Source organism: Stegastes partitus, unplaced genomic scaffold, assembly GCF_000690725.1.
Source record: "Stegastes partitus isolate 25-593 unplaced genomic scaffold, Stegastes_partitus-1.0.2 Scaffold435, whole genome shotgun sequence".
Classification (NCBI taxonomy): domain Eukaryota; kingdom Metazoa; phylum Chordata; class Actinopteri; family Pomacentridae; genus Stegastes; species Stegastes partitus.
This window is the reverse complement of record NW_007578166.1, coordinates 94,118-120,050: the sequence shown is the minus strand read 5'-3', so window position 1 is coordinate 120,050 and position 25,933 is coordinate 94,118. Positions and strand designations below refer to the sequence as shown.

At 40.3% G+C, this 25,933-nt stretch overlaps 1 protein-coding gene across 1 annotated transcript; it reads right to left on the bottom strand.

Annotated features, from left to right (window-relative positions):
- Positions 1-10,399: 10,399 nt before the first annotated feature.
- kcna10a (potassium voltage-gated channel, shaker-related subfamily, member 10a) lies at positions 10,400-12,145 on the bottom strand. The gene has a single exon (XM_008286124.1). The coding sequence runs from the start codon at positions 12,143-12,145 to the stop codon at positions 10,400-10,402; it is 1,746 nt and encodes a 581-aa protein (XP_008284346.1).
- Positions 12,146-25,933: the final 13,788 nt, after the last annotated feature.

The window sequence follows — 25,933 nt, the reverse complement described above, 5'->3', positions numbered from 1 at the left end:
AGAAAAGTGTTTGATAAGCATTAAAAATGTTTTATTTGATATTACTCAAATTAATGGTGAGAATTTTCTGAATATTTTGAATGAAAGACCATGAGGATAAACATTTCTTTACCCCACATGCTCAGTCTACGAAGGCTGTACTTCAACATAACACCGTATCTCATGACTTGCTGCGGTGAAGTGCAATTTTGTTCTGAATTGGTCTCACAAGAAGATGGTTAAATATACAGTAAATAAGGTTGCAAATCATTTCAGGGCACAGCTGAGATGACTGTGTCTGCCTGTTTTTAATTTAAACCTTTTCTCTCAGGATGAAAAGTTTCTCTGAGAATCACGTTTTTGATATGTACTGTATGTATATAGTCAGAATTCCCTAGTGTCCACATTTCCACACTTGTAACAAGAGCGTGAACTATAAAATGACAGTCGGAACTGCCGACTTTTTCTCCAGGGTGAAACCAGTGGAGTGCAGACGCTTGTGTCAGTGAATTGGGGTTTTCAATCCAAACAGTGACTTGCTTGTTTAACTTAATTTCTGTTTTCTGTAGATAATGATGTCTGAGGTTCATAACACGCAACAGAGAGAGAAAACTGTCTCCTCGCTGTTTCCATAACCTCGTTTGGCCTGCTGACGAGTGTCATTCTGACCCGCCCCCCCCGGCCCGCTGCCTAAATACAGCACCATTATAAATGTTAAAATTAACATCATCTATAATATCTTGTTCAGTAATGTGCCTGTATGACAACCACAGCAAATGCAGCTTCACTATTTCTCAGAGGGAGAGCAAAGAAGTGGCCCTTGGTGACTGCTACCATGACAGACTAAAGACTCCCCAGAGCTCTGACCGCTCTGTTCAATAGTGAAGCCTGTTAGAGGGCTGCTCATGTGTTTATTGAACTAAAGCTATAGCCAGTAACTACTATTTTTCAAGCCTAACTTCTTTTTTGTAGAACCATTTCCCACCCTTGTACATTCAGCAATATACAACCAACCACAAAACGCTTACAGGAAATTTTGTATTGTCGTCATTGAAAAATGTTTAGACAATATTTTTTTAAAAAAGGTGTTTTATGTAAATAAAGAATCTGTTTGTGTTAGTTAAAGCAGGGGTTCTCAACTGGTGGGTCGCGACCCAAAAGTGGGTCGTGGACCTGTTCTGGGTGGGTCGCGGACAGCTGGTCAAAATTAAATAATATGAAATGCGCATCCCAGGTTGGACTTATTTTTTATTTTGACAGTCATGGTAACCACAGTTTGTTTGAGGTTCATTTTAAGTGTGTGTTGATGTTGGGATGTAAGATGGCAAAGCGCAAATATGACCCGGAGTCAAAATGTTGATTTTCATACTAGGGCTGGACCCGAATAGCCAAATAGCCAACTATTCCTCCCACCTCTCCCCAGCCCCCACCTGCCGCCACCGCCACTACCACCGATACAGCACTGTGACCGTCGGTCGGACCGAAAGCTCAGCGCCCCGTCTGAATAATAAGCCCGTCCCCCTCCTCCGCCGTGGACACGGTGCTGTCAAAGTTAACGTAAACACCTAAACTGGTCTTAGTAGCCAAAATCTGCCTGTGCGTCCCGCCACTTCCAGCCCGTCAGAGCCTGCACGCACCCAGAAATCCGCTGGCTGTCAAGGGGCAAAGTGTTGTCACGTTTGTGTATATATTGTAGCTTTTATGACTACAGGCTAGAAAGGACACATGTTTTTAAATATTAACACAAACCTTTTCAATGTACTTTTAACTAACTTAGATTTGTCTATTTTTCGATGAGATGAGTTATTATTTTCATGTCAGCCATTGCTTTTCGTCAGCATTAAAACAAACCTTTTGTAATGTGATAAATGAAGTTGTGTAATGCTGCCAGCACCAATGTGGTGCAGTGTTCAGAGGCCAGAGATCAAACACCACAGGCAAGTCACAGCGCGTTAGATGTGTCACTTTATTTAGTTTAAAAAAAAAAAGAAAGCCAATAAGAAATCCTTCAGCAGCAACTACTAATAATCAATTTCTTCTGGACAACAGCCAATGACCCCAAAGGCCCAACACGCAGCACTGCAAATCAGAAACAACATCAATTGTACTGCACAGCCTCAAGCCTCCATAAACCATCAGTACCAGCCACCTGGAGGGACCCCTGCAAACTGTAGGGGGACAAAACCATTTGGAATTTTTAAAGGGACGTGGAGGTTCCCTGTAATTAAGCAAGGTTAGTAAAACTGCTTAGAGAATCTATTTCTTAAAAACTACATATAGACAAATGATAGAGACAAAGAAAATAAATAGAAGAAACCATAACACGTAGGTTTCGCATGATGATAAAGGTCGCTTAAATTGCCGCGGACCCCCCCAAGGGTCTCAACATGAGGAGTCCCGTCTGACCAGGAAGCGCCGGCAGAGTGGAGTTTGTTTGACAGAAACTGTTATCAGCGGGTCGTCATTTTTTTGTTTTGACAATATGAAGTGGTTCTAAGCGGAACAGTTAAACATTTGTACGGGCCAAAAACACAAAGCAACTCCCGGTCCCCCCTCTATCTAAACGAGGCTCCCACCCTCCCCTCCTAGCTCACCTGTTTGACTGTCTGTACTGCCGGTAAAAGTTTGCTGGTAGCACCTTCCCTCCCGAGTGCTGTAGCCCCCACAGAGACACCAAGCCAGGCCTTCAGTCCGTCTCGACTTCCCTTCTCCAGCGGTTTAATGCCCCTTTCATCCTCCAGAGAGCTCCTCCCTGCCTGCTCACACAGGTGGCTATCATCAGTAATTCACCCAGGTAAGCACTCACCTGCTCCACAGTCAACACAGATAGAGAGCCTCCAGTTTTTCCTCACGACAGTAAAAAAAAAAAAAAAAAAAACGAAAACGAAAGTTAAGCACGTTCTTCAAACATGTAATGCTTGTTTTGAATACTGCATAGGAATAAGTACTGTAAGATGAGACTTTACCTGAATCAATACTTCTGTTTTACTTTATTTCCTTTTATTATATATTTTTTACCCGTTGTGGTGGTGCTTGGGAAGCCAGCCAGGCAGTCATGGTGTCCAAAGTTGTAAAAATAATTACAATAATAACAATTAAAAAACATTGGCCAACTTACTGTCATGGCAACACAATGGATTTGCAGTTTGAGTGCAACATTAAATGTGCAATATCCTGATTTTCACCCTGATAGTATTAAATTCTAACCAAAGCTGTGAAAATGTAGTGAAAAATCAATATTATGTCCAAATAAAAAAGTCAAACGACAACAAACAAAATGAGACAGTGTTTAGTTTTTTTAGTTTTTTGTTTTTGTACTGTAGATTTAAACGCTGTGATAGTATTATCATTAAATAGTTATTTTAAATTACAATGCACACACAGCGTGGGCCTTGGATCAGGGAGGCCCCTGTGTAAACAGAAATAAACACTTTGCCAGTTGTTTCCTTTGAGTCACACAAACTCCCTCCAACCTGCGCCTATTGTGTCCTCCGCTGTCTTCCGTCATCCCAGTGGCTCCCCATATCCCTCACTCAGTTGTGGAACTTTCCATCAAAGCATCTCGTTAATGATGGAGCACTCTCATGCATGTTTAAGAACTTGACAGGGATCTTCCACTGTGCAATTTCAACCCCTTGATTGCACAAACTCACGCTCACTTAATTTTTTATTATTATTTTTTTAAAAGTCAACTGTAGTTATGTAGCCAGTTTCGAATGATAAAAATTGCAGTGAAGAAAATGCACCATGGCTTGACTGGATACTGTAGGAATGTGCTAAGGAACAGCAGAAAAATCTTATTTTGGCTAAAATCTGCATTTATGTAATGTGTAAATGTGTGGAAATGAACCGTTTTCCTGGTTGTGTGCTGGTTTATATGTGTGTGTGTCTTTGGAAGCCCCAAAAGTGCAATGAGAAACAGATTATAGAAGGGATACTTCTGAAAGAGCTTTGTGGTAAGACTGAGAACTTTAGGAATCCATAAAAACAAGGGAGAATTTTTTAGCTATAAAATCCAAAAGCAAGCGTACAAAATAGTTTTTTTGTTATTGCCCCAGATTGAAAATGCACTATATACATTTGTAAGTTCAGAAATAAGTCAGTGTAAAACACCTTGTTTGTTTATACACCAAATACGGAAAGTAATCTGGAAGTATCTGTTACTGAGTTTGGGTAATCCCTTGGATTACATTACCAATTACAATTTTGATGAGGTATCTAGTGACTGTAATGGAATACAATTTTAGTGATCCATTCCACCCTTGCCAAGGATTCTGTTGAATGTGGTTAAAACCTCACACTGCCATGAGAATATGGGACACATGCAAACCCGCGCACACGCACACATATTCAGGATAAATAAACAGTAGGATTAATACGAAAAGCTGTTTTACTCCTCGCTGATTTGATAGATGATATTCAGATTTAGGATTGTAGATGGGTATGTCCTTTTCAAATGTGACTTTGAATCCATTTGAATGATAGGGATCAACTAGTCAAAATACAGCTGCTGTTGCAAGCTCAGGAATCTGGACTATTATTAACTGTGTTAGTAAGCAGTTGAATTGTTAAATCAGTCTTTGTGTAGTTTTTTTTGTTGTTGCTGTTTTTGCATGCAGGGCAACAGAGACCATCAATTTAGATGGAAGCTATAAAAACAATGTTTTGGAAAAGCAGTTGTTTTAATGCATTTAAACTGTTTCTCTCACACTTTGGATTTAGTGGTCTTTGTTGTTGACGATCTCTTAGATTTTACCATGGCATCAGAGTACTCTTGTTTTTTTTCCGAATGATTCAGATCCATAGAGCTTTTTCACAGGAGACATGTTGATTCGTCACAGCAGGAAAAGCACAGATGGACCTAACACGAATGGTGACGTCAGTCATTGCAATGCAGCAATTATCATGGCTATTAGTTGTGGCTAGACTGTGGGACTTTTATATGTTATATAGAATTAAATTATATAAAGCTGATATTGTGCCCAAATAACATCATAAACATGCATAATCAACCTTTGATAACATGACCATGACAATCACGAGATACGTACACAATATAGTCTACATGCTACTAAATTCCATCTACTTGTATTTATTTTGAGATTTTCACTGATACATTTTCTTCTATAGCATAATACCTGATGAAAACAGAGTATATCAAAATATCATGGGGAGTGGTCAGTGCGTCGGAATTCCGGGTTATATTGGTTAAAATAAGATTTTTCTTCTTGTTTTTCAGATCACATAAATTACAATTTTCAATTTTATATATATATATATGTATTATGTATGTATGTATGTATGTATGTATGTATGTATATATGTGTGTGTGTGTGTGTATGTGTGTCTGTGTGAACTTGCAGACATATAGTATGTGTGTGACACAGATCTGTTTCACTTGTAACCTATTTCCGCACCTGCTTGTAACCTATCTTTGTGGCTGACAGTCCATGACCAGAATCCAGGTAGCGTGTGAACGCTCAGCTTCTGTCTCCTCCCAAGTGTCACTGTCGTTCACCCCTCCTTTCTCTCTTTTCGTTCGCAGCTCTGTTTTCACTGAGTATTGTCCTTGGATGTCCCTCGTTTCTTACAGCAAATAATCTTGGTCATACATCCACTCAGTTAGGGTTCCTGCTTAAGATTTTATCGGACAAAACGCAAACTGCAGCTAGAAAATGTTTTGGGGACCAAGAGCTGTGAAACACTACTCATCTGTTCGCTTCAGTCGCTTTCAGTTTGAAATGGTCGAATCACTTACTGTGTTACTGTTTCCACCCTTGAAATGACAACGCAACACTTGTGATGTGACACAGAATAAGATTCAGCTCGAAAGTTGCCTGTGAGTTTGTCTTAATTTACATTGCTAATTAGACTTTTCTTGCAAATCAAAAGTTGATATGACAGTTTTATTGTATATCAACAAACACCCTGTAATTGTCTGCCTCATTTTCATATCCTGCATAAACAAAGAAAGAAACACCATCATTTCTGATATCTCAGGAATGTAATAACATTTAATGTTTCTGTGCTTAGCTTTAGATTTGCACATGTATTTTAGAGTTACATGCATATTTACTTAAAGAACTTTCTGAAGTGTATTGATCGGAACAGAGCCCTTTGCAATATTTAAAATTTTGGATTTTTCATCAGTTTTCAATAATTGCATGGCATATAAATTTGTAAATTTGTAAATTGTCATATCATTTATATACATTTTTTAAAAGTAAAGTAGCATTTAGACTTCGCAATAATTTCTACAAAGAAAAAACATTTGATGATTACTCGTACCATATAAATATGAGCAACGTGAACATATATAATACGTATTTACAACAAGCAACTATTCTTGTCATCTTGTCGTTGTGTCTTTTGCGTATCAGTAAGAACATAGCCTCCACTGCCCACCAGTAATCTACAGTGAGTATGAATTAAATTAAGTGTTTTTTAAAAAAAAAAAAAAGTAATTTAGCCAATTTTTTTTTTACTCCATAAGTGCATCATACTTTGGGGAAGCAAAGTCTTATTTTGGGATTCCTTTAAAAACAGTGACATATTTATTTTGTTATTAAATATAATGGAAAGCTGAGGTCTTACAGTATGATGCAGAGTTCAAGTGAGAAAGATGAGCAACATTTATTGTATTCATCCATATAGACAGGAGCCTTTGTCAGTCTGTGATGAAGTGTTGAGGTGATCCTAGAGAGAAGGGTATCAAATGAAGCTTGCATTAACTGATAGCGGATTACTCCATGTCAACCAGAGACAGGCATCCTGTTGGTGTTTGAAAAACTTCCAGCGATACGGTGCCTCACATGCTTTTGTTGATGTGACCTCTATCTTTGTGTGCGTGTTCGTGTGTGTGTATGGCACTACAGTGAAAGCAGAGACAGGTTAATGAAAGTAATGACGAAATCTTATATAACATGGGGGATTTTCTTACCTGAAGGGGAACACCGGTGGAATACAAGAACATTAACTCCTTCTCTCTCTCTCGTCCACTGTCTGGCTCTCACAAACGAGCACACCCACAAACGTGCACAAGCACCACCAGTGCACGAAAAACATGAGAACACACGATTTAAAATCCCAGAATGTATTGCATCTACGTCACAGTAAATCATACATGATATCATACATACAAATACAGTGTAATGGTCTTGTTGGTGTCATGAACTCTGGTCTGCTTCAGCCATGACGATGCCGGTGAACTTGTTGTGTGGTTGAACAATGATTTTACAGATGAAGAACTGACTATATCAAAAACTGACATCATACTGTCATCATAATTGACAATATCGCCATGAAGCTGATGGTCAAACACACAGAAAACATACACATACATCAATGTAGTGGCAAGAAAAAGTAGGGGAAGGCTTTGGAATTGTTTGCATTTCTGCATACATTTGTCTTAAAATATGGTACGCGCTTCCTTTAAGTCACAAATATGAATGAACACATTCTAGTAACACACAAATTATTGTGTTGTTCTTGTTCATGTAGAACATTCAGTGAACTTCTACATATGATTTCAACAAAAGCTACCTGGAGTCAGAAGTTAGTCGGTTAGTTAGGGTTGAATTTACTTTTCACTAGAAGCAGGTGCTGATGTGAGCCATGGCTAAAATACAAGGGATCTCATTAGACTTACAATCAATAATTGCCCACAGAAAGGCAAGCTGTAATTAAAAGGAGACAATTTAATATGGTGGCTACTCTTCCTAGAAGTGGGCACCCAACTAAGATGGCCCTATCCAGAATGCTCAAACTCAGTGAGGTAAAAAAAGAAGCCCAGATTAAGGCTTGTAAAATAATTGGAACTGGTTATGATCTCTGTGAGTATACCATACATGATTACATGGAGCATGGTGTTCCATCCGGCCACGCCTGAAGTTCACCAAAGACCCATCTTGACGCTGCACAACACTGCTGTAGAAATATTTTTGGACTGTTGAAACTGATGCTGCACCGTTTACCAGCATTAAAACATAATCCCAAAGCACGGTGGAGGCAGCATCATGATTTAGGACTGCTTTGCTGCCTCTCGGCTTACACAGCTCATCATCATCAAGATAATAGAATAGAATAAAACTTTATTGATCCCTTCGGTGTAAACCTCAGGGAAATTGTTGAAAAATTGAAATTGAAATTGTTGAAAAATTGTTGATAAAAGTGAATCCCCAAGTCTATCAAGTCGCTTACTTTCTCCAACAGCACTGGCAATGTCCTATAGGCAAAGACATAAAAGGTCATGATTGTTTGGGTGTTACTAGTTTAAGCACATTTTGCACTCTTCACTTAAAGAACAGATCACAATGTATGACCACGCATTGCAGAAAACCAGGTAATTCCAAAGATTTCACATATTTCTTTCGTGCCACTGTCTGGTGTTAAGTTGGTGCTAAAGCAGAAATGCAGACACTACACAAGTCTAAAGCTATTTTGAGATAATATATTTCCAGTTTAACATGTCACTTACATTCCAAACTTTCTTCTATAATTGGAAAACAATTTATAAAATAAATCCTTGTAAAACATACCACCGGTAAGTTACACTGATACAGCATAATTTACAATTACTTCTGAAAAATAAGAGGCATCATAGGATATCTTGGCCTAATGTCCCATGGCCCTATAACAGTTTGTTGCCCTTATTAAGCAGTTATCTTTGGCTTCCTGCCTCCTTTTCTCTTTTGCTTTCTTATTGTTTTTCCAAAATTGATGGATGTATTTCTATGCACTGACAGAAAGGAAGATGCTTCCAACATAAAATTCCCTTTTTGGAAGATCAATTTGTACCTCATCAACAGATAGGATCTATTACAATTTCAATACTTTATATTGTGCTTCAGATCAGAATAAATGTGTTATTTAGACATTATTTTAGAAAAGACAATTCTCACAAAACAAATGCCAAAATGGGGGACAGAATGGTTACAACGACTGCAGTGTCACCCGAGCTGAAATCAAAAATACTGAGCATACATATATGATAAACATAGGTATTACAGAACGACTATATATGGCAAATTCAGTAGTATTCCAACATGACATAAATTAAGGCACTCCAGTATAATACATGATGTGGAGTCAGTTAGACTGTTAGTGGAGAGTTCTTGCACACCTGCACTACTTGTTGGACAGAATAAATAAATATACATGAGAATCGTAATACATTTTACAATAAATAAATAAAATACAGCAGGGCTACGATCTAGACACTATGCACAGGTTACTCAAGACACTTGAGGAAAATTGTGATTAATTTTTTTTGTTCATTTTTTTTTATTTTTTAAACAACCTTGCTCTTATTTCTTTTGAACTGGCCATCATTCCTATCATTTTCCAACAACAAGCAGTTGCTGCTGCATTTACTGGAAACCACACTTCCAGCAATGTTTTTAAAGATGACATTGCAGGAATTGTCGAATATCCATGTCAGTGGGTTACCCAACCTTCTACAACCCTATAACTCATCATAAAAATCTGATGATTTATTAGTTTTCCAGCAGCAGGAAGCTCATTAACATAAACTGAACCATGGAGTGGCTATGCAATGCAATTCTAATCACATGACATTAAAACAGTGAAGCTGGTGAGCAAAATGTCATAAACAACAGGATTAATGGCCAAGGAAATGAACGTAAGACCGAAGTTATATAAAAAAACCCAAAAAAAATCTTAAATGTAAAGTATACAATAGAAGTAGACCACTGTGCAATATCACTTCAATGTCAAAAGATTTAAAATTGTATTCCCTTTTAATATTATTAAAAAAGAATATTACAAAAAAAATAAAAATAAGCCAAATACTGCTGCAGCAATAATTTAGGAGGTGTAGAATGAGCCTTAGTACCACTAAGTGGCCGTCCTAATGAAAATGAAACAGTTTTCTGACACCTCAGACAGTGAGAAGGACTGTTTGTAATGCAAAAAACCCAGCTAGTTTTCAATTATATGTAAGAACAAATACGCTACTGTTAAACTGTCACGTAATGCAGTTACTGTAAGGTGATACAATTTTGAATTATTTTATGTTTGAATGATATTGCACATATTGTTGTATACTATATATGCTGCCAAAGTATGACAACGTGTTTTACTCTGTCTATATGCAACTAAAATGCCTAACATTAAGTAAACTTGAAATGTGCTGACATCAATTCCTGAACATGGTAAATTCTTCCACTTTAGTTATTTTTAGTGTCATTTTCAAATTAGACACAAAAGAGGTAAATGTGGTCCAACCTGTTTATCTTTGTAAAACATATATTTCAAAAGACGCAGTGAATATCTTATTGATCCCATTAGACCACTTGTCGAGTGAAATCATAACAGTAAAATATTCTCCATATTATCTTCTCTTCTGAATTCCTGCTTTGTGGCAAAGTTTGTCCTTCCCTTTAACAATGTTCTTCTACAGTCATTTCCCATTGTCAGTCTGCCAGATGCCATTGGCTTTATTGAGTGATGTATTACTGCCCTGTCTGGTACTCGTCTCAACATGCATGGCTTGCTCAACAGCATCTGCCAGGGGCAGCTTGTCCTCTGCTTCTGTTTCTCTGTGGTAGAAGTAGTTGAAGTTGGAAACAATGACAGGAACAGGCAAAGCAATGGTCAGCACACCTGCAATGGCACACAAAGTGCCCACCACCTTCCCCCCCATGGTAATGGGACACATGTCTCCGTAGCCTACAGTGGTCATGGTAACCACAGCCCACCAAAAGCCATCAGGTATGCTGACAAACTGTGTGTTCGGCTCATCTACCTCAGCAAAGTAGATAGCACTGGAGAAGAGGATGACTCCAATGAAGAGGAAGAAGATGAGCAAACCAAGCTCACGCATGCTGGCCTTCAGAGTCTGTCCCAAAATCTGCAGCCCTTTGGAGTGTCGTGAGAGTTTGAATATACGAAACACCCTGACCAGGCGAATGATACGCAAAATGGCCAAAGACATGTTCTGTCCTGAGCTCTCCTCTGGGGTCGTGGATATTTCTGTAAACACAGTGACAAAATAGGGGATAATGGATATGATGTCAATGATGTTCATGAGGTTGTGGAAAAACTCCTTTTTGCTCGGACAGACCAAAAATCGTACACACAGCTCAAAGAAGAACCAAGCAATACAGGCAGTCTCAATGATGAAGAAAGGATCAGAGAAAGTTGTGGGCTTTACACCAGGTGGTGTCGCAGAGGTGTAACCTCTAGTTTGGTTGAAAGGTTGTACTGCAGTGGGCACAATTGGATCAGTGTCGTCTCTGAATTCTGGCAGCGTTTCCATGCAAAAAATGATGATGGATATGACAATGACAAAGACAGACACCAGTGCTACACCTCGTGCTGCATTGGAGCTCTCTGGGTACTCAAAAAGCAGCCAGAATTGCCTATACACATCATTATTAGGGAGCGGAATCTCAACATCTTTGATGAATCCTTCATCTTCTCTAAACTGCTCCATGGCCTCGCTTCCAAGCTGATAGAACAGAATTTCATCTGCAAACACATCAAGGGGAACATTTGCAGGTCGTCTGACCTTACCCCCTGACTGGTAGTAATACAAGATCCCATCAAAGCTCGGTCGGTTGCGATCAAAAAAGTATTCATTTCTCATTGGATCAAAGTAGTCCATCCTCTTCAAAGGGTCTCCTAGAAGTGTCTCAGGAAACTGGTCTAATGTTTTAAGTTGTGTCTCAAAACGAAGACCTGCGATGTTGATGATGACTTTCTGGTCACCATCATCCAGCCCTCGTTTGTCTACGAAGAGATCTTCACAGCACTCCTTAGCGAGCCGGTTGAAGATCGTCTCACTCTCCTTAGTGCCCTCACTGTTTAGCAGCAGTTTCCAGTTAGAGATCATGCTGGCACAGCTGCTGCGCCCTTGTCTGCCTGGAGATGGCATTGTTGGGGACTGAGGTACTCCCAATGTCTGTGTATGTGGAATAGGTGAAGATGACGTGGATTCCCAAATGCGGGTGGGCACGGGGCTGTACTGGGAGGGTGTGGAGGATAGTTGAGGGGCTCGGAGAAGGTAGCTGCTGCCTGGGCTGCTGTGTTCTGGGGGTATGTCCACAGTGAGAGCTGTGGTCTCGTCTGCATAGGTGTCCACCTCATCCTCAAGGCTGGCATTAATGTCATCCAGACTCTCAAAGTCTACCAGTGCCACCTCCATGATTGTGGTCGAGCCAGCGTAAAGCCTTGGGACACCAGGATAAGATAATCACACACCGACTGACAGATGGAGGGCTCAGTCAGCAGAATCAGCAGCAGCACACCAGAGCATCCAGTCTTCAGCAAGACTCACAGCACACAAAGAAAGCTCCCTCGACTCTTTTCCCCCTCCAGTACCTGTAAAGTTAGAACCAGAGAGATAAAGAGAGTCATTAAGTTTCTGTTCATAGTTTAGGGTTTCTTCTATGTATTAACTGCCATCAGGTCACAAGAATATCACATCAGAACAAACATATTCTGTCGTGGTTGGTTGTTGCCATCTCTTTGGAAACAGACAGTGATAGAAGTGGAAGAAACAGTGATAAAGGAAGACAGAGAAGGATATGTACAGTATAGTTAACAGATAAAATTAATAGGAGATTATAACAGTAGTGAAAGATGTGATTTTAAAAAAAAAAAGCAAAAACATTGTAGTAAAGTTGTGACTTGTTTCAACACTGTTATTGTGGAGGCACTGTGATGAGTCATGTAACTGTGAAATAGGACAACAGCAGACAAAATACAACAGAAATGAAGTATTTTGACGTAAGTGTAGCAGAGTTTTATTTGTTACATGTTGAAATATCTTTGACCAGTCAAGTCACTTTGTCAAACTGCTGACGTAGACTTAGATTGTCTGTCCAAACAATGGAACAGGCTCCTCCAACTCCATTGCACATACTCAAGATCACAGCAGTTCAAACACTTGGATACAACATGGGCACACATATTTGTACTTTTGCACACACACATAAACAAAATCACAGACATAACACCTGCTCAAGGGAAAGGGAATCAAGGTGCGCACCCTGCAGTGACCCTAACACAGGTAGTAGGAGCCTAGAACAGTGCAGAGTAACTGGGGCTGTGCATACATTAGTGCATAATTAACTGGCTGTGCAGTGATAGCATGGACCGAGCTTCTTTTAAATACCAGGGATCACATTTAAACTGCACTGAGCCGCGTTATTGCTGCTAGACGTGAGACTGAGCATCTTATCTGTTCCTGTCTTTCTCCATATATGTTTACATCTACCTGACCCCGTGTGACTTTTTAACAGTATAACGATCGCATTAAATAGTAATCTGATCTGTGAGGTGTGCATGCACTAGAATGTGCTGGTCTGGATGTGCACCACGCTGTGTGTTTGTGAGCTCATACTGTACGTGTGTGTGTGTGTGACCCAATGCTGACGCCTGCAGATGTTTAATTAAAGACTCCAGAGATGAGTCACCACCTAAAACCAGTGCCAGTGATACCAATCCTGCTGGGAGAGAGAGAGAGAGTGTGCGAGAGAGAGCGAGAACAAGAAGGATGACATGAAAATTGTTGGGAAGACGGATGTGGGTGGAAGCACTGGGCGGGACGAGGTCAGCGTCGCAAAAGAAGGAAAGTGACAATGCAACAGAAAGGGAGTTGATAGGTGGGTGGATGGATAGACAGGATGATGAGAGAGGACCCCTAACAAGGGAAGAAGGGTGAGTTGTCTAGAGAAGAAGAAACATTTGACAAGGGGATGGAAGGAACAAAGACTGTGACAGACCAAACAGAAGGAAGGAAGGAAGGTTCATTTCAAACTGGAAAAGACATTTAATGTGAACAAGGTGAAAGTTTAACCAGATTTCAAGTAGGATTGCAACACCTTTCACATAGACTGAAGTTACAGGAAAAAAGCTGTGTATTGGTAAGATGGTGAATTAAATCAAAGCTTCCTCTCCTCTCCTCTCCTCTCCTCTCCTCTCCTCTCATTTTCTTGTGATCCTAAAATAGAATCAAAACACTAAGTCAAGACACTTGCTCTCAGATCAATAGTTGGAAATCAGTGATCTTGCTCTGCTCGACCAATTCCTAATGCTTTTCCAGTAATTCAATGTGCTATCAATTTGAATGTTGCCTATCGCAACAGAAAGAACTACCAACACCTAAAGGTTCGTCACTGAAAGTAATGGAATGACATACGACTTCTCTGACTCTCCACAAAGACGAATGGTTTAAAAAACAGATGGAGATGTAAAGCTGATGCAGGCATTTACTCTTAATTACAGTAATGCTCAAGATGTGCTGAAAGCGACAGGCTTACATTGCCATTCCGCTGACCCTTAAAACAGATTAAAATGTTCTAATGATTACTAGCTTACTAATGTAATTTCAAAAGCTGCAATCGCAAATTTGCTCCCTGGACCCTTTATGTTACAGGAAGAAACAGTGTAAACTTCCCAAACAAGCTGACAGACAGAATAATAAACAAGCAACGCACACCTTACCTTAAGTTGCACGAGGTTCTCGCACCATGTGTGTACAATTTGCTGTGACGAGGATAATTAGAAAAAGGCCCTCTACGAGTTGTGCCACTGCTGCAGCTTTCTGTTACCTTCCCATTTGGGATTAGAATGACCCATCTATCACGGACTACATTGGGTAACCTTATGCTGGAGTAGAAACCAGAGCTGTGGCAAAGGCCACATGCGCAAACAAGCACACACACACACAAACACATGCAAACATGCACAAGGGCCACTAAATAACCAAGTAAAACAGAGGGGAGCAATCTAATCCTAAAGATTGTTCATTCTGGAGACAAGTGTGTGACTGTCTATAAGGTGTCTCTCTGCGACTTAAGTTTGGTGCTCAATATCTTCTGGACTGGAACGGTGTGACTAGATCCTCAGATGTCTTCATGCTTGACTAACTTACCCAACAAACACAGAGACACACACACACCCAGGTAGTATCCATATCTCACTTATTTACAGTATCACGATGAATATTTGATATTCGACAACTCCATTAACGTGTTCAACACAGCGCGGGGGAGAAGGAATGCTGAGCGGGCGACAGTGCCACAGCTTTCCACCTTTTATTTTAAACTCAGCAGAGCTCCTTTATTATCACTTCCTTCAACCCTTCCTTTAACTGTAAGCTCCGTCTAAGCTGCACACCTTAAGAACATGAATCTTTAATAACTTTCAGTTTAAATTACTGTCTGACGTGTTCCGTCACTGAAGCAGAAAAAAGAGGGCATTTAACCTCTTAAGGGGCCCCCAGGCATTTGTTAGCAACCGCGGAGATTATAGATGATCTCATGTCACATTCCACCAAGCAACACTCGGACACACTCGCCATAACTCCCTGTCTGCACGCCATAAAACATATTTACACACACAGGCATGTAGGGAAGCCACGACTCAGCTTTTACAATTGCGAAAGCATGTGTGAACAGCTACCGTGGAGAGTCTTGTCAACACCGTTGAATCAACATTTGTTCTGTTTCTGTTCACATTTGCGTAATTGTGGGATAGAATAAGACTTGTTTTATGTCCTTCAGTCTAAGGATGCAAATTAGTGTCATCATATGAACTTACCATAAATCCTGTGACCTTACAGTGATGACGACAATACCCTACAGTAATATATATGTCAAAAAACTTAGTCAAACCTGCAGAAAGAACTCCATTTTAGTGTTCTTATTGCCAAACTATCTGTCATTATATAACATTTATATTCAGTATTATTATATTTTCATCACAAACCACTGACTGTGCATATCAATGCTGATAGACGACAGCAAATGTATTATATACATGCAAATGCCATAGCAAAAAAAAGGGGAAAAATAACTTATATATATTAGTTTGGGGTTGATATTGATAGAAAACTCCTTTTCTAGCTGCCAAGACTCCTGCACGTCATACAACTCTTCAGGATACAAATGAACAACAATATTCTTTTTTGATTTATTGCTCACAAACAAAAGCACAAACTTTTCTGACTGTAATGACATTGAAACTGATAAAGTGTTAACGTCTACATCCTGGAATTTAAGATAGCCCCTATTTGCTAGGATCTAGAATTACAATGTCTCACTACATTAGAGGAGTTCATGTGGGGATAACAGGGACTCAACAGAGCAGTGAAAAGTGGAGGAATAAAAAGTTAGCCAACATATATGCGCAAATGCTTCCAAATGCTACGGAGCAGTGAGGACAAAACGCAGCGTGACCTTGACCTGTGGCAGCACAGCGTAAAACAGAGGTGTCATGTGGGGCCCATGCCAACCCATGGGGGCGTAACTATTCTCGCCCTGCTATTAATACACAGGGAGTCATAGTGAGAAAAACTCATGAGATAACAACTCTTGCTACATGTGATGCTCTGAAGCTCACAAACACAGGCAAGCAATGCACACAGTGGAGAGGGGAAAAAAAAAGACTGTATGAGACAATATTGGGATCCGCATCAGAAATATGGTAATGCATGCTGTGCTGAGCTGTACATTTAGTGAGCTTTCCCCTGTGACTTTATCACATGTGTGTAAACAGGAGCAGATGTTCAGGCAGCTCCAGCTTAAATGCAAGTCAATCCTTTGCTAGCTGGTTGGCAAGGAAGGCATGTATGTATCTGATATTTAACTTAGAGAGCAATATATTTAGTTGCATCCCACTGAGTGAACATTAACCTTTTTAATGCAACAGAGGGTGTGCTGTATTAGCCACTGTGTACTGCTGCTGCTGTCTTAACGAGACTGTTGACTTTGGACCTTTTAAAGCATTAAAAGTTTAAAAGCAGAGGTTAGTTTAAGACCAATACAATTTCTTACTGCTTTAATGTTTCCCACACTTTAAGCTCTGACATTAGCTAATGGGTTTTCATTGTTTTTTGTGTATGTGTGTGTGTTTTTTTTCTTTCTGTCTCTGTGTGTGTGTTGTCTGTGATGCCCTTCTGTGTGTTTAGGTATCTTCAGTAATTTTACTCTGGCTTGAGGCCTCAGAGGCTTTTTACAAAAAAATTCAGATGATATTCGACATGCAGCTGATGAGTGAATATCCATCCATTATCTATACATCGCTTAATCCTCACTAGGGTCGCGGGGGGGCTGGAGTCTATCCCAGCCGACTTAGGGCGAAGGCAGGGGACACCCTGGACAGGTCGCCAGTCCATCGCAGGACCACACTTAAAGACAGACAACCAAGCACACTCACATTCACACCTGCGGACAATTTAGAATCACCAATTAACCTCAACATGTTTTTGGACTGTGTGGGAGGAAGCCGGAGAACCCGGAGAGAACCCACGCTGCACGGGGAGAACATGCAAACTCCACACAGAAAGATCCCGGTGCCCCCACCGGGACGCGAACCGACAACCTTCTTGCTGCGAGGCAACGGTGCTATGAGTGAATATTCCTTAGAGAAATAAAACTTTACACTGATACAAGTTCAGGGATCAGATTTCTGTCTGTCGGTTTAAATAGCAGTGATAAGAAGGTTATAGAAAGAACCAAAACATTTTACTGTTTAAGCTTTTAAGACCTGGCATCCATAAACATGGACATCACATCTTGGGCTATATTACCACAACAGTTTATTTTTTAAATTTTTCATATTTTATTATTTTTGTAATTTTTATAAATACAAAAATGCATATCAAACAAGGGCAAAAACCCACTTCCACCCGTGGATGTCACAAGGTTGACGTTAACCGTCGTGCATCAGCCGTGGGAATATCTTTGTCTCTGCTGCGGTTTATAATTCTACATGCCTCCTGCTTAATAAAAAATAAGCTAAACCTCAAATTATGCCCTCTAAACTGTGGTTCGCCATCTTCATCACAAGCCATTCTTTATTGGACAATTTGTATGATCACAAGAACAAATGTACCGCTGACCACAGCTGATGTAAGCTTACAGAAGTGCGTGAGCATTACGGTAAGCTTTACGTCCTGCATATGGAATTACAATGGACGGCATTCTAACTTCAATGCGTTTCAGTGCTGTATAATTGACCTTGTATAGTGGACCCTTTGTTGTGCTCCTGTGTTGCGGGTGGGGGATCTCTGGCTGTGTGAGGACATTGGTTGGTAGAGCTGGTATTTTTGGATCACAGTTTTGACCCTATTAAGCAGATTAATGCAGGCTGGGCAGCTCAGTGCTATAAGCCCAGGGATCTCTTCCGTCAGATCAACACAGATACTCGTGAGTCATAACAGATATGCACACAAACACAACAAACACGCACGCACACATACACAAATATGCACACACAGAGACACGTAAATCTGCCTGAGTCACATATTTCAATCTCTGTATTACTGTATCCATCAGAAAGAAGATGGAACACATACAATTTTAACGTTGATCATCTTACCACTGATGTTTCTTTTGAATCTGGAAACTAAAGTATATTTACAGCATGAAGAGGTCTGTGTGAGCATTGCACTCCCATGGGACAGTCAGACTTTAAATGGACGGGCTGGAGAAAGGTTAAAAGTTAATGCAGCAAAGTCTGAGATGTTGTCCTTTTTGCTTCACGCCTTCTTCTCTTTGATTGTCAAAACTTGGCCCCAACATTACCCACGATGGAACCAGACCCTGACACTTAAATTGGAGAATCAAGTTTACAACCTAGTTTTGCTAAACTCTCTCTGGAACCACGTAAGACTTTACCAAACTTTTCCCACATAATGCAAGAGTACTAGCCTTGCTTAACCAATTACAGGAAAAACCGCGTTCATTGATGAATAATAAAAACTAAAACAGCCATGATTAGTTAATCAATGGAGTTTTTTTTAGTTGACTGAACATGAACGTTGTAATCAGTTTTCATGCAAAGTCCCGAAAATGTCCGAGTTCCTGCTTTTCCAGATGTGGGAGGATGTGTCCCTGCTGTCATATCTTAAAGTAAAGTGAATATATTTGAGTTGTGCACAAATAAAACATGATATTTGAATACAGTTGGGCTGTGGGAAATTATAACGTGCATTTTTCTTATTTTCTGCCATTTTATGGCAAAACAATCAATAACGCATGTAAGTAATTGTTATTTTAATAAACAATGAAGCTAATCATTAACTGAAGTTCTATTGAACATACAATATCAAGTTTTACTTCCTTACTTTGTGCTGTGTTGTATGAATGTTACACCGCTTTTATAGTGTTTCTATGAGCGCAGGACTGATCATTTAGAAGTTGTGTATGTTTAACCTCTTAGGACCCCAGCTCTTGTTTGATATAAAAAATAAAAATGTGTTAAAAAAACATAAATAATATATATGTATTTTAAAAATATGAAAAATGTAAAATATAAATAGCAAAAAAATAACAATAATGAAATAATATATGTATTTTAAAAATTTTAAAAATTTTAAATATAAATAACAAAATAATAACAATAATGACATAAAACTAAAACCAAATTTAAAAAAAAAAACAAACAAAAAAACTACTATGGTAATATAACCCAAAATGTGATGTCCACCTATGTGGACGCCAGGTCTTAAGAGGTTAAAAGAAACATTTACAAGCTCACACAGCCTCTAATGCACACGTGTACGTGGAATGCAATTACATGAAAGCACGCACCATCAAACACACCTGCTGCACACACAGTGAATAATTTCTGTTCAGCACAAACAAGGTTTTAAAAACAGTTTCATACAGTAACACAGATGGCAATTGAGAATCAATTTGTAATTATCAAACATCTATTTATCCAAATAACAGATTTAAAAAAAAATACTCTTAACCCTCTCTCTGTTGAGCTTTTAAATCACTTACCGAAATGTGAATTACAAATCTCTATTTGGTAATGCAGTTCTCATAACCAGAGCCAAATGCCGCCTCTCATTAATTGAGTTAAAAATAGATACAAAGTGGACTCTCAGTGTGGGACTATACTGTAAGTACTGTTTGAGTGCGAGCATGTTTGTGTGCACGTACTTTAGTGAACTTTTGCTTTATTGCTCGCATTCTCTTTAGGATCTGTTTCTGACAGACACTCCTTGACTAGTGGGTCGTCCTCGGCAAAGAGTGAACAAACATGTACACACACAATCAGAGGCATAAAAACACCAAGTTAGACCATATAGTGTAGGAGCCTATGCCCAGCAAGGTGGGAAGGTGTAAATAAACGCACAGTGACGAAGCCAAAAGCATCAATTTCTTTCATGAATGATGAATACAGAACAAGAGTACTGTTCTTTCTGTTTAGTACAAGTTGTTTAACCTCATTTGTTTTTGTTTTTGAGCTATAAAACATGTGATGCATAATGTACTTTTTTCACATCACTATTATACACTATTGCACACATTATTATCTTTATTACTCATTTCATTATCACTTTAAATGCTGTGAATTGTGAAAGCGTTCTGGATATAAGGGGATGGAAGTCACTGCCTAAAGGAGATTATTGTAAGAGAAACTGTAGCTTAATTATTTATCCACAGCTCAGCCGTGCACACTGTGACCAGTGTATGTTAAACATCAGGAGTTCAGGCAGTGATTGATTTACCCATTCACCGATTTTGGACGGTACACATGCATCACTTTGAATTAAAGACAGCTAATATGACATGGCATGACAAACCGCTAGAATGTCATGATGCTACATGTTATTTTTACCCATGTAACCCATCCCTGCTCCATATGTCCGTCTGGAGCAGATTGGTGGTTTACGTGCAGCCTCCGCGAGGCATTCATAAGATGTAAGCTGCTGATGCTGACATGGGTGTGTCTGCAGGCTCCAGGCCAAGTCCCAGTGCACAGCAGCTGGGACCAAAATCCTCCCCTGGCCTTTTGACAAGACGCACACACATACACATTCACATTTCGTCACAACGACAGCAAAGTACAGCCAAAATCACTTCCTAATAAATTAAAAACTTCCTGTGGAGCGTAACAGCATGCAGTAGCCATTTCTGGAAGATATGATTACTGTCATTCCCGAAATCAGACAAATAAATGTAATGATTAAGAAGTCAAAGGGAGATTATGGGAGTCTGTGTATTTAAAATCCACGAATTTTGGGTGTATTACCGGAATATTGCAGATTTCCTCTACCTGCCTCTGCTTAAACATCTATCACAGCTGTTTGACTGACCGACAGCCTGCTGCCTGTTGTTTTAGAAAAATGCCCCCCTTTCCTGATACAGTATGAGTCCACGCCACGCGGGTACATTGTTTCCAAATACATGTAAATGTGGGCCAACAGACAATGCTGCATGCTGGTGTGTCTGGGTGAAAAAACAAAAGAAATCAGCCAAATCAACTCTTGTTCCTTTGACAGTGCATCCTCATTTACTGGCACAGGGGTTGCCAAAAAAGGCTGATGTGCCAGCATGTGTCTGTTTGTTACACACCCATCACACACAGATCCAGCCAGAGGCCATCCATTATCAAAGTCTGACATGCTGCAGCACCATGATAGAGCGATAGTCATACAATGAAGAAAACAATAAAAAAAAAATCTTAGCGAGTTGTGTGCCTGTTGAAGAGCTCCTATTATATCATGAAGTGTTACTTTTGCATTTGTTTTTCTGTGACACTACGACTTCAGCAACATACATTGTGATTTGTCTGTATCCTAGACATCTCCACAACTCCGTGACTTGTCCTTCGAAGCCGTCTGTGCGCCATACGCCTGCTTTACCTCACAAATTTCCTGGAAATGTTTCATCACCTCGATGACTATCATCCACAGGTTAAACATTCGGCAAAAAAAAACATCAAAAAAGTTAAACATTATCATTTCATTTTTACCTAAAAAGCAATCAGATCTGTGCAACCCTCGAGCCTCCCACCATCTCCCACCCAGGTCACCCGCCTCCTCCATCCGCTGGCATTCTTCCTCCACAGTGGGGATTAAGCCTGTCTCATTTACAGAAATATTGCGTTATTTTTTAGAAGCCTTTTTTTATGCCAGATCCAGACGGACAAGGGGGGGGTGGGGAGGGGTGGAGGGGAAACTACGCCATCTGGTCTGACTCTCTATTACATACCACTAATCTCAGGTGGCGCGCAGACAAGCAACACATATGCACACACTGGAACGAACACACAGCGCACACACACACACACACACACACAGATGCTAAAATGCACCGCGCATATTGAGAGAGTCTCCACATCCGCTAATAAAATGACCGTATGACACATAGTGTACCACTTTTTGATCCCCAAATACTTCTTTGCAGGCAGAGATGGACTCAGGGATATTTAAAAAAAAAAAAAAAGTTATGGAAATGCAGCAGCTACATTTGTAAATTATGACTTTTGGCTGGTGGTCTTTGCAAATTATTTAGGCTGTCCTAAAGCTCATGATGTCTCCAGATGAAATGTAAAAAATCAAACACCTATTCAAGGAGTATGTGAGGAGATGTATGAAACCCTGCATGAGGGGAGTGAATGCATGGAAAGTGGCCATGAGGTACAAGTCAGTGGAGCTCCATTAGCCTTCTGTTTCATAGCTAGATGTCAAAGTTGGGCACAACAGATTTCTTTTCTACTCTAACAGCCGTGGAGTAATGTGAGCTCCATGCAGATGTAACACAGTATCTCCATTATGAATACATGCACCACTCCCCCCCAGTGCTGCTCTTTCTGTGGTTTCTTCCATTTCTTTACTTTCATTGAGAGCTGCTCCTCATCCCAATCAGTGCACTACAGATACAGATCATCATGTGCTGTGCAGATTTGGGTTGTTCATGCAACTTGGCTCGAAATGAAATGAGCTCCAAAAGCCATGCTGCTGTGATTTTTATTTTTTTTATAATGATGTTCTGGCGACTGCAGACGCGCCGCTCATTCGTCGCAACAACGCAAGAAGTGCTTGATTTTTATTTATTTCTTTAAAAAATAAAAAATAAAATAAAGCACAACCTGTAGAACTTGTAGCAACAGACTTGTAACGAGAGAGGAAAGTCGCTTACCTTTCGTGCCGTGGCGATCCTGAGAACTTCGGAGCGCTGATGGGGAAAGTTTGGTGCTCCGGGCCGTGCCGGAGGCATGGTTAGTGCGCACCGGACCGGCTGACCGCAGCGCGCTTCCTGTCACCCCCGGCTTGACCGCACCGACAGCAGGCACGGCCGAAGTGTCCCGGCCAATCACCCGGGGGCCAGATGTGAGAGTGACATAACAACAGCATGATTACGCTTAATTTGGCCAATTCTCTAACCCTCGCAAAATCCCTGTTTTTCTTCGTCCTCCAACCAAAGCTGTCTCTTTATCTCGAGGGGAGGAGAGAAAGACAGAGAGGCAGACAGAGAGATGGAGAGAGAGAGAGAGAGCAGGGAGAGAGAGGGAGATTAAAAAAAAAAAAAAAAAAAGGTTGTGCCCTAACCTCGTCCAGTCTGCTTTATGCGCTCTTGGCTGCAGGACCTTCTACTCTAATTTCTAATCAGAGTGCTAAAGAAAGGAGCATTTCCATGCGTCTGTCAGGACAAGTTTCATTTAAAGGGTAGATCCACATTTTTGTGAATTAACAATGTACTCCTATTCATGGTGCACAGGTTTAAAAATACAATTCAGCAGAAACAGAAGTATTCTCCTCTTTATTCCATAAATTCTCCTGTGCCTCTTTCAGTGGAGGCTAAATATTCAGTTAAGTTAACAACAAATCTGGCATCTTGAGGAGTTTTCTCAGAACTTACGGCCATCACTGATTATGGTTAAACATGTCGACTGTAGATGTAGGCCACCATCATGAATCGCAAACTACCTCACCAGCAATACGTAAGATTACATGACCGGATGTCTGATGTGGCACATTGGCTCTGTCCGGTCCTCTTTCTTGTTTCCTCGTTACATTATCGCCAGCAGTCTCCTTCCTGCTGTTATTGGTTGTATGTCACGGTGGATCCACAGGGATCATTTAGAATTTTACCTACTATTGCAAAGAGAACTGATTCCCTCTCAGTGTCAACGAGACCATCCTGATGGTGACAGACTTTCACATCAAACCCACTTATCACCAGAAAACATCCCAGGGGTGTGGATTTTGAGATTGTTGGCAAAATATCTGGATGTTCACCTACCCATCAAACCGGCCCGATCAAATGATACAGATGTCTTGCACAAGAAGGACTAAAGTCAGTTGCATCTTCTTTGGAGCCTGAAGCCATTTGCAGTGAGCAGGACACTGTTTAAAACATTCTATGACACTGTAGTGGCATCTGCTCTTGTTTATACAGTGGTGTGCTGGGCTGGAGGGGTCCTGAATAAACGGATCAGGAATGCCAGCTCCATCCAGGGGGTTGGATATAGTGCAGGACATAGGAGAGATGTGGACGATAGCCAAGCTATCATTGACTTTGGCAGTGCCTCCCATACAAACACAGTCATAGTCCTGAGAAGCTCCTTCAGCGACAGGCTCATGCACTCATCAAGTACAAATGACTATAAAGTCTATAAAATCACTTTCAGACAGTACGTGGAATAAACTTACAATTTCCGTAATTATATAGAAGATATATGTAACTGTCTGTCTTTGTAATGGACACAGTTCATTTAACAGTGACAGGAACAGGCTTAAGTTCAGTGACAGAAAAGACATCTCACGTCAGTAAAAGGTTAGTCATGTTCAATTTATTGCACATTTAAGATAAAATAAATATTAAGGATGTTACCCAGGTAGGTCAATAATTTTTTGGGTGTTGAGTGTTGTGTAAGAAAGGTAGAAACAAAAAGTAGAAAACCAAATATGCTCGTGGAGAGCTTGGAGGAAGACAGGAGACAGTAGGGTTAGTGTTCACGCCACTTATGATTCGGGTTTCTTGACGTCCTTCCCATCTCTGTCCATTTGATTTTGAATTTAAAAGGCTGAATCAACCACAGGAGCAGCAGGCAGAGATGTCACAATACAGACACCTGTTGGAGCTCAGCTCAGTTCAGGGTCATCTGGTTTGTACTGCAACATCCTGGAGTATCAAAACGCAGCCTCAGACTGTCATTGTGAATCTCTGCATGCTGTGTTTATTTTGTAGCAATGACACAGATTATAGCATCTGGTTAAGTGAGGATTGTTTTCAGGTGGACTTGTAAAATATAAAACCTTCCTTATTTGCTATGTATCCCTGCATTTCTATAGCTTTCCCTTTGTTTTGACACTTCTGTGTGCACCACTTGTTGGCTGTTGCATATTCATTGAAGTACCCGTAGTGCATTTATATGAGCCATGCAGGTCAAAAGGATACTCCCTGTGGTTGAATAAGATTGATTTACTGCAGTGCCTCCTGTAATGTAATTCTCACTGTTTAGATGGATGCGTCTGGCACAGACACTTCCACAGGATGACCCTTGGACCTGCACACAGCCTCAGACTGGGGATGAGAAACCATCATCTGGCTCCTGGCTGTCTGAGCAGGGATCAGCGCAGAGTCACATCCGTGGTTTGGATTGGCTTCCCTCTGCTGGCTGATAGTAAGAATGCTCCTCACTACACACACTCATAATTGTAAAGTGACCACATGCATTTGTAAATTTGACCGGTTGAAATGCAGTTTTGGACCATCAGGTGAGAAAGCACTAATCCCCCCCAAAAAACATTGTGATTGTGATGTGTTCCCTCTAGTTTTGTCCAGAGGAATATCCCGTTATGCTCATCAAAAAGATAAATCCTATCTATGTGCGGACATCGAGTCATGGGCCTCGGCATTTTTATAGTATGACGGATGTAGATTTCTGGACTGCAGCGCACAGCCACAGACCAGTTACATAACATATTTAGCAGCAAATCAAATCTGAAATGAGGAGAGCAGGTTTCATACTTATCTTTTTATTGCTTGTACCACTCAGTAAACTAAAATATCTTTTATCTATTTCCAGTGTTACGTATAGTTTATCCTCAACTGCTGCTGACTGATAAATATTTAGACTAAATCCTCTATTAATTTAGCCTCATCTGCAATTTGAGCATGTCTTCCTTATTTATCGATCAGTTTATTGACCGTTTTCTCACTGACATCCAGGCTAAACAGCC

Bases quoted from the DNA above. Each gene is read 5' to 3' on its own strand.
- kcna10a (XM_008286124.1), bottom strand. From the start codon at position 12,145: ATGGAGGTGGCACTGGTAGACTTTGAGAGTCTGGATGACATTAATGCC.